The sequence below is a fragment of the Engystomops pustulosus genome, chromosome 2 (assembly GCF_040894005.1).
Source record: "Engystomops pustulosus chromosome 2, aEngPut4.maternal, whole genome shotgun sequence".
Classification (NCBI taxonomy): Eukaryota; Metazoa; Chordata; class Amphibia; order Anura; family Leptodactylidae; genus Engystomops; species Engystomops pustulosus.
This window is the reverse complement of record NC_092412.1, coordinates 264,386,164-264,395,761: the sequence shown is the minus strand read 5'-3', so window position 1 is coordinate 264,395,761 and position 9,598 is coordinate 264,386,164. Positions and strand designations below refer to the sequence as shown.

The following is a 9,598-nucleotide window of genomic DNA, read 5'->3' as shown; positions in this document are numbered from 1 at the left end:
TAGGTGTAGAGCATGCCCCCTGTCTATGAGGTTGGTAGAACCTCCTCTCCTCTAGGTGTAGAGGATGCCCCTGTCTATGGTGATGGTAGAACCTTCTCTCCTCTAGGTGTAGAGGATGCCCCATGTCTATGGTGATGGTAGAACCTCCTCTAGCTGTAGAGGATGCCCCCTGTCTAAGGTGATGGTAGAGCCTCCCCTCCTCTAGGTGTAGAGGATGCCCCCTGTCTAAGGTGATGGTAGAATCTCCTCTCCTCTAGGTGTAGAGGATGCCCCAGGTCTATGGTGATGGTAGAATCTCCTCTCCTCTAGGTGTAGAGGATGCCCCCTGTCTATGGTGATGGTAGAACCTCCTCTCCTGTAGGTGTAGAGGATGCCCCCTCTCTATGGTGATGGTGGAACCTCCTCTCCTCTTGGTGTTGAGGATGCCCCCTGTCTATGGTGATGGTAGATCCTCCTCTCCTCTAGGTGTAGAACCTCCTCTCCTCCAGGTGTAGAGGATGCCCCTGTCTATGGTGATGGTAGAACCTCCTCTCCTCTAGGTGTAGAGGATGCCCCCTGTCTATGGTGATGGTAGAACCTCCTCTCTTCTTAGTGTAGAGGATGTCCCCTGTCTATGGTGATGGTAGAACCTCCTCTCCTCTAGGTGTAGAGGATGCCCCCTGTCTATGGTGATGGTAGAATCTCCTCTCCTCTAGGTGTAGAGGATGTCCCTGTCTATGGTGATGGTAGAACCTCCTCTCCTCTTGGTGTAGAGGATGTCCCCTGTCTATGGTGATGGTAGAACCTCCTCTCCTCTTGGTGTAGAGGATAACCCCTGTCTATGGTGATGGTAGATCCTCCTCTCCTCTAGGTGTAGAGGATGTCCCCTGTCTATGGTGATGGTAGAACCTCCTCTCCTCTAGGTGTAGAGGATAACCCCTGTCTATCGTGATGGTAGAACCTCCTCTCCTCTAGGTGGAGAGGATGCCCCCTGTCTATGGTGATGGTAGATCCTCCTCTCCTCTAGGTGTAGAGGATGCCCCCTGTCTATGGTGATGGTAGAACCTCCTCTCCTCTAGGTGTAGAGGATGCCCCTTGTCTTGGTCACAAGTCTAGGGATAACAAGATCTTTGGAGAGATCCTTGAACTGCCTTTTTAGGTATTTGTATATTGTAATGAGGTCTCCCCTCTAGACTGAATTATGTAATCGAGATTTTGTAATCTGTCATTGTAGTCTAGTCCCCCCATTCCCCTAATAATTTTGGTTGCTCTGTCTGTGGTAATGGCAGAACCTTCTCTCCTCCAAGTGTAAAGGATGAATCCTCTTACACCCGTTCCTGTTCTTTTATGTCCTTATGCCAAGAATCTTTTGCTCTCTTGATAAATCCCATAGTTTTATTTGCTTTAGCAGCAGCCGCCTGGCTCTGGTCACTAAAATTAAGTTTACCATCTACCAATACCCCCAAGTCCTTTTCAGCTCCAGTTTCACCAAGTAATTGACTGTTTAGGACATAATTATAGTTTTACATTTATCTACGTTAAACTTCAAGCTTCCACAAATGTAATGCTAAACTATCAACCTCAGTATTTATTACTTTACACAGCTTAGTATCATCTGCAAATAGGGAAATTTGACTCTGTAAACCCACCTCAAGGTCATTAATAAAAATATTAAAAAGAAGTGGCCCCAATACTGACCCCTGTGGCCTCCGCTGGTAACGTCAACCCAATCTGAGAATGTGCCATTAATGACTACCCTCTGTTTTCTATCACTAAGCCAATTACTTACCCAGATACACAGATTTTCTCCTATTCCCAGCAGTCTCATTTTATATACCAACCTTTTATGTGGCACGGTGTCAAATGCCTTTGAGAAGTCCAGATATACAACATCCACAGCGTCTCCCAGATCCAGTCTTGAACTTAGATTAGAACTCAGATTAGTCTGACAGGACCGATCCCTCATAAACCCATGCTGACTCTGGGTTATAAGGTTGTGCACAGTGAGATACTCCAGGATAGCATCTCTAACAAACCCCTCAAATATTTTCCCCACCACAGCAGTTAGACTCACGGGTCTGTAGTTTCCAGGATCGCTTTTTGATCCTTTTTTGTATATTGGTACCACATTTGCTATGCGCCAGTCCTGTGGAACAGAACCAGTCCTCAGGGAATCTGCAAATATTAATAATACCAGTCTATCACGGTACATAATTCATGGAGAACCCGGGAGTGTATGCCATGTGGCCCCGGTGATTTATCTATCTCAGTGGTTGTGAGGCGGCGCCGTACCTCTTCCTGGGTTAAACTGTTGACATTCCAAAGAGAATTTACATTATTCCTCATGTCCTCCACCTGGGGATTTTTTTGGGTAAAGACAGTTATGAAGGCGACATTCAGTAGATTGACCCTTTCCTCACCCCCCTCCACCATGACCCCCAGGTTCTCAGTCTATATTTTTTGCTTCCTATTTGTATTTTTCCCTGTGTAATCCTGTAATGCCTCATCGCTACCTTTGTGTTTTAGCACCTTAAACACCTTCTCTTGCTCATTTATCGCTCTCCTTACAAGACTAATCAGCACATTGGCCTTTTTTTGTTTCCCATATGCTTTTGTGTTTCTCACGGGCCTTTACTAGCCAAAACTGTTACAAACAGTTTGGAAAATGTCCAATGTTTCAGCTATACCAAAACAAAAGTATAAGATCAATGAGATCAAAGGTGAAAGTAAAAATCAAGATGATGTTGAGTCCCATACAATGTAGTTAGTATCAAGAAGCATAATCTGCTGTAATTGTATACTAGTCCAGTGTTCACCCTGGAGAGGAAGGTCACAGATATAAAGCTACTCTGAGGGCAGTAGTAATAGTATGAGTGAGTATAATAGCATCAGATGTGGCGACCGTCATGTAGCTGTTTTGCCGGTGGCCTCTATGTTGGCGTTAGAGAATCGTGTCACACGAGTTACTACACAAATATCTTTTATGTCTGTGTCACCGATCATTGAGACACTCAGTGGGTTCACAACCAGCAGCAGGTGCACCCAGATTGTGCCAAATGCTCCACAGTACACCGGCTGCTAATTATTATTACAATCCCTCACTATACCCGTAGTAATCATGGCTCCTCGTGGCGCAGACTGGATATGACCGCGTTTGTGATGCGCTCGCTGCCGGGATCGTGCACGCACTATTAGCGCCCGCATCAATGATTGGACAGACGTCACATGGTCCACAACTCTTGTCGCTGCTTAGTTAGGTAGAACAATTACTTGCTCCCATTCGTTACATCGGAGCTTGTGACCAACTACAGTGTAGTACTGGTTAGTAACTAGACTTTACTCCTACAACATTTCCCGACGTGTTTCACCGGGGAGAACGGCTTCACCAGGGGAACCAGCTGTAACGGCGGGCGCCAGGTCCAGAGTTTTACGGCTCCTCGATAGGGGAGAAGCTCCAGAGTTGTGTGTGAGCTGGGGATCTGTTGTAATAGGTGTATAGGCCACCTCGGCATGACCCACAGGTCAACTCCAAGTCTCCAAGACCGTAACCAGTCCACACGAGGCCGACTACCGCAAGAGCACCAGATGATCCAAAAGAATATAGAGATTTACTACTCGCAGTGAGGACGTATATACCCGTACATAAGATACACTCAGTCATTGCATCGGTGATGGGGCACTTCAAGGGTCCTCGATTAAAGTCAGATGATCCAGATGCGGCTCGGTTTCTTTATCTGTAATCCACTTATACAAGGAAAGCGCGGGAGATGACTCAACTCAGCTCCCAGACCAGAAAGTCCTCGGACTCTTCTCATCCTCCCCCTGGCCTAAGGATCTGGCCACAGCCCCAGATCCTAGCTCCTTCAAAGACACAACGCTCTGCCCCCCACCACCCCGACCACATGGGCCTTACATACTTCTCACTCATCAGCTCAGGGGCGGGTAGAGGAATACATAATGAGCGGCCTATGGGGCGGGGTACAAGAATACATAATGCGGGGCCTATGGGGCGGGTACAGGAATACATAATGAGCGGCCTATGGGCGGGGTACAGGAACACATAATGAGTGGCCTATGGGCGGAGTAAAGGAACACATAATGAGCGGCCTATGGGCGGAGTAAAGGAACACATAATGAGCGGCCTGGGGGCGGTACAGGAATACATACATCTCCTATACAATAATGAGGAGTAGAGTGAACTCAGGGGATAAGGACCTATAGAGAGGAGGACATTGGGACACTTTATTCTCAGATTATAATCCCCAGTAATGTTACACAATAAAGATCATATTAACCCCTTAGTTACAATGTTACTCAGTGTTATTGGTGTTTTGGCTCCTATCACTCAGTGAGGGTCAGTGCAAGATTCCAGAGTGTGAGCGGGGACTCTGAGCAGACACTTCATGATCCCTCTGTGCTGTGAGTGGGGACTCTCTGAACAGACACTTCATGATCCCTCTGTGCTGTCAGATGCCGTGTGCTGACAATGTGCTTAGATTATCAGGGTCCAGGGTTATGAACACTTTCATTTACCTTCTCGCTAGTATCTGACACATAGAAAGAGATGAGACAGATCAGAGATGAGAGATCCATGAGATGGATATAACACACAATGACACTCTCAGCTCTGATACATCTCAGCCACAACATACCGTCAGCTCTGCTATATGCCTCCCTCCCCCTCCCCTGGATAAAGACCTTATCTGTCTATAGCTTTAGTTTCCTCACGCTGTGTGTGTAAATAAATAAATTATATATATATATATATTCATGAGCTTGTCCTGCAATGCAGACAGGATAATGATATGTCCTCCTGACCCTTAAGTCAGAAGATTCCCGGTCCGACCACGGGGAAACCAAAATTGTGTTCACCAGGACAGACACTCTGCGGCCCACCAGGGACGGGCCCGCGACCTCTGTGCCCAGAAGCAGTTATTCCCGTATACACCAACCACATGGGGTGACCACCAGAACACAACTCATCAAGGACTTCATATTTTATTGGTTCATTGTAAAAATTAAAACTGACCTACAAGCATGAGGACCCCCTGCCCTCCAGCCATGACATGGTCAGCCCAGGCAGTGGTTTTTCTTCAAGTCTTTCTCTAAGACGCGCTTAAATGTCTGCTCCTTTCACTAGAGTCCCTGTCACTGGATTCACTGACGCGTCGTTCACGCTCTCGTGTCACAAAGTTTAGGAGATCAATGGAGGTCACCACTCCAAAAACCATCTGCTTCTTACTGGAGGAACCATCATTGTGATCTGCTAAGAGAAAGCCCACAACTTACATCTCCATCCAGCGAGGAGAGGAGATGCAGGACAGACCTGGCAGCAGCTACTTACACTGAATCTGCTCATGAACCACAAGAGCAAAGTGATCCGTCTCCAGGATGCGGGAAAGTTTCCCCAAATTGTCCATGAGATGCACCTGGAATACAGAAAAGATCCGGTTACACAGCTCCACGGACTTCTGGGATCTCAGTCCTTTTTAATGGAGATACATCATCTCTCCATGGGCCCCATGGGGGTGTCCTGAGAAGTGCCATTATTGGCTCCTCATCCATTGACCACTTACCTGTGTAAACTGTTTGTAAATGACCTTGGATACAGGATCGGAGGGTTTTGCTTTCCCGGCCAGAACAGAAGACAGCATATTGCCAAGCGTCACCATCCCCAGCACCAAACTGTAAAATATAACAACACAGCCCTGAGTCCACAGCAAGGCCACCATGATGGAGTAACAACATGCCCCTTCCATCTGAGCGAGAGGAGAGACTTACCCAGACTCAGACACAATGGGAACCTGGTCAAAGCCTTTCTCTCGAAGGAGCTGGATAGTCTGGCTGCAGCTCACGGTAGGTAGAACGGTCAAGGGGGCAGAAAGAGAGAGGGACGAAACCTTGACGTTCCACCACCTGAGGACACGGAATGATGAAATATATAGTAACATCATGTTCTAGGGAATTATATAAATGCAGAGTTATGCTTACAACCCCAAGGGGAACCTACACCAAAGTCACAGAGACTGATCACCTGGACACAAACATAAGAAACCAAACATAGAGCCGTGTCTCACCAGGGTTTTCTTCCCTCCAGGTCCTCCACCTTCAGGAACTGTTTCTGTGTCATCCATTTATCACTGAGGAACTTGGACCTGGAAGGAAAAACAAAGGAAATAGGCGTCCTGCCCGGCATAGGCGCGGCACGTCCTGCCCGGCACAGGCGCGGCCACACCCGGGCGTCACCCACACACCAGCTTACATGTAATTTCGCACAGAGTCGGGCAGGATCACAACACATCTCTGTCCTTCTGTCAGGTCTTCTGCAGCCTTCACTGCCACACTCATAGCGCTGCCAGAGCTGCCACCTGCACAGAGGAACACACCACCGTTACCTAGAGCCGAGGGCGGCCAACCTGGTCACATCATATCAAGGTACTCACCGCACAACAATCCTTCCTCCCTGATCAGAGCTCGGGCCATGGAGAAGGATTCCTCATCATTGGATTTATACCATTTATCAACAACCTGCCAGATGAGAAGAAAAAATAAGTCACAAATCCTATGCAAAGCCCTGACACACTAACAAAACACCATGACAGAAAGAGACCACCACGAGCGCCATGTCCTCACACCCGGGGATCACCACGAGCGCCATGTCCTCACACCCGGGGATCACCACGAGCGCCATGTCCTCACACCCGGGGATCACCACGAGCGCCATGTCCTCACACCCGGGGATCACCACGAGCGCCATGTCCTCACACCCGGGGATCACCACGAGCGCCATGTCCTCACACCCGGGGATCACCACGAGCGCCATGTCCTCACACCCGGGGATCACCACGAGCGCCTTGTCCTCACACCCGGGGATCACCACGAGCGCCTTGTCCTCACAGCCAGAGACCACCACGAGTGCCATGTCCTCACACCCGGGGATCACCACGTGCGCCATGTCCTCACACCCAGAGACCACCACGAGCGCCATGTCCACACCCGGGGATAACCACGAGCGCCATGCCCAGACTAAAGAAACTGCCTTCTTACTATTAACACCTTACATCCACAGACCACCACAACAAACACATCCTTCCCCATCCACTCGTCACAGAAGTCTACCATAGTCTACCTCACCCCAACCCAGAGATGACCCTACAGATTCCCAGATCAGCATCACAAGCTCTTACCGTCCGATCCAGGACAGTAGGAATGAAGTCATATCCAATTCCTTCCACTTCATAACCAGTCTTGTCTGTCTGGTTCAGCTCCTCGGGCTCTGCTAGTATAGAACCTTCTGGATCCACTCCAACTATCTAACAAAATGAGGAAAGAGAAGTGTCCTGATTGGGTCAGATGAAAAATTTAGAAGTTGCATGAGACCACTCTCCCCTGGTCCATGGTCTCCTCCCCGCTCCCACTCTCCCCTGGTCCATGGTCTCCTCCCCGCTCCCACTCTCCCCTGGTCCATGGTCTCCTCCCGCTCCCACTCTCCCCTGGTCCATGGTCTCCTCCCCGCTCCCACTCTCCCCTGGTCCATGGTCTCCTCCCCGCTCCACTCTCCCCTGGTCCATGGTCTCCTCCCCGCTCCCACTCTCCCCTGGTCCATGGTCTCCTCCCCGCTCCCACTCTCCCCTGGTCCATGGTCTCCTCCCCGCTCCCACTCTCCCCTGGTCCATGGTCTCCTCCCCGCTCCACTCTCCCTGGTCCATGGTCTCCTCCCCGCTCCCACTCTCCCCTGGTCCATGGTCTCCTCCCCGCTCCCACTCTCCCCTGGTCCATGGTCTCCTCCCCGCTCCCACTCTCCCCTGGTCCATGGTCTCCTCCCCGCTCCCACTCTCCCCTGGTCCATGGTCTCCTCCCCGCTCCCACTCTCCCCTGGTCCATGGTCTCCTCCCCGCTCCCACTCTCCCCTGGTCCATGGTCTCCTCCCCGCTCCCACTCTCCCCTGGTCCATGGTCTCCTCCCCGCTCCCACTCTCCCCTGGTCCATGGTCTCCTCCCCGCTCCCACTCTCCCCTGGTCCATGGTCTCCTCCCCGCTCCCACTCTCCCCTGGTCCATGGTCTCCTCCCCGCTCCCACTCTCCCTGGTCCATGGTCTCCTCCCCGCTCCCACTCTCCCCTGGTCCATAGTCTCCTCCCCCCCTCTCACTCTCCCCTGGTCCATAGTCTCCTCCCCCCCTCTCACTCTCCCCTGGTCCACGGGGGCCCCCCCACTCCTTCTCTCCCCTGGTCCACGGAGGCCCCCCTCTCACTCTCCACTGGCCCATAGTCTCCTCCCCCCCTCTCACTCTCCCCTGGTCCATGGGGCCCCCCCACTCCTTCTCTCCCCTGGCCCATAGTCTCCTCCCCCCTCTCACTCTCCCCTGGTCCATGGGGGCCCCCCACTCCTTCTCTCCCCTGGCCCATAGTCTCCTCCCCCCTCTCACTCTCCCCTGGTCCATGGGGGCCCCCCCACTCCTTCTCTCCCCTGGCCCATAGTCTCCTCCCCCCTCTCACTCTCCCCTGGTCCATGGGGGCCCCCCCACTCCTTCTCTCCCCAGGCCCATAGTCTCCTCCCCCCTCTCACTCTCCCCTGGCCCATAGTCTCCTCCCCCCTCTCACTCTCCCCTGGTCCATGGTCTCCTCCCCCTCTCACTCTCCCCTGGTCCATGGTCTCCTCCCCGCTCTCACTCTCCCCTGGTCCATGGTCTCCTCCCCGCTCTCACTCTCCCCTGGTCCATGGTCTCCTCCCCGCTCTCACTCTCCCCTGGTCCATGGTCTCCTCCCACCTCTCACTCTCCCCTGGTCCATGGTCTCCTTCCCCTCTCACTCTCCCCTGGTCCATGGTCTCCTCCCCGCTCCCACTCTCCCCTGGTCCATGGTCTCCTCCCACCTCTCACTCTCCCCTGGTCCATGGGGGCCCCCCCACTCCTTCTCTCCCCTGGCCCATAGTCTCCTCCCCCCTCTCACTCTCCCCTGGTCCATGGGGGCCCCCCACTCCTTCTCTCCCCAGGCCTATAGTCTCCTCCCCCCTCTCACTCTCCCTGGCCCATAGTCTCCTCCCCCCTCTCACTCTCCCCTGGTCCATGGTCTCCTCCCCCCTCTCACTCTCCCCTGGTCCATGGTCTCCTCCCCGCTCTCACTCTCCCCTGGTCCATGGTCTCCTCCCCGCTCTCACTCTCCCTGGTCCATGGTCTCCTCCCCGCTCTCACTCTCCCCTGGTCCATGGTCTCCTCCCACCTCTCACTCTCCCCTGGTCCATGGTCTCCTTCCCCCTCTCACTCTCCCCTGGTCCATGGAGCCCCCCCCCCCACTCCTTCTCTCTCCTGGTCCTAGACTTCTCCCCTTCCCTTGCTCCATCCACTTCGTCCTGGAGCGACCACCATCTACACTTTATTTAAATAAGATTGCAGCCGCTTTGCATGTGGAGCGTATCAGGTAATCATCCCCCTTACCACACAGTTTGGACACTTTTCCTTCAGTTTTCTTGCCAGTCCAGTAATTGTCCCTCCGGTGCCAGCTCCAGCCACCAGCATGTCCACTCGTCCTGGGGAAGAAACAAGTCCCTCCTCAGACATCTTCCTCATTGGATGCCTTTAGATGTTGGACAAGTAATTGTGTCCATGTGTGACCCCAGCTC

At 52.3% G+C, this 9,598-nt stretch overlaps 1 protein-coding gene across 2 annotated transcripts in view; it reads right to left on the bottom strand.

Annotated features, from left to right (window-relative positions):
• Nucleotides 1-4,961: 4,961 nt before the first annotated feature.
• The window catches only part of CBS (cystathionine beta-synthase), a 15,091-nt gene continuing 10,454 nt past the window's right edge, over nt 4,962-9,598 (bottom strand). Inside the window, exons 8-16 of one of the 2 annotated variants that reach the window (XM_072139055.1) lie at nt 9,414-9,505; nt 7,167-7,292; nt 6,423-6,507; nt 6,242-6,347; nt 6,057-6,134; nt 5,761-5,895; nt 5,556-5,664; nt 5,324-5,408; nt 4,962-5,245 (exon numbers count right to left, since the gene is read on the bottom strand). In XM_072139055.1, the coding sequence (XP_071995156.1) occupies nt 5,085-5,245; nt 5,324-5,408; nt 5,556-5,664; nt 5,761-5,895; nt 6,057-6,134; nt 6,242-6,347; nt 6,423-6,507; nt 7,167-7,292; nt 9,414-9,505 (977 nt within the window). In that variant the 3' untranslated portion in view covers nt 4,962-5,084. The remainder of the gene's footprint in view (nt 5,246-5,323; nt 5,409-5,555; nt 5,665-5,760; nt 5,896-6,056; nt 6,135-6,241; nt 6,348-6,422; nt 6,508-7,166; nt 7,293-9,413; nt 9,506-9,598) is intronic. The other variant, XM_072139056.1, reaches the window with a different exon arrangement.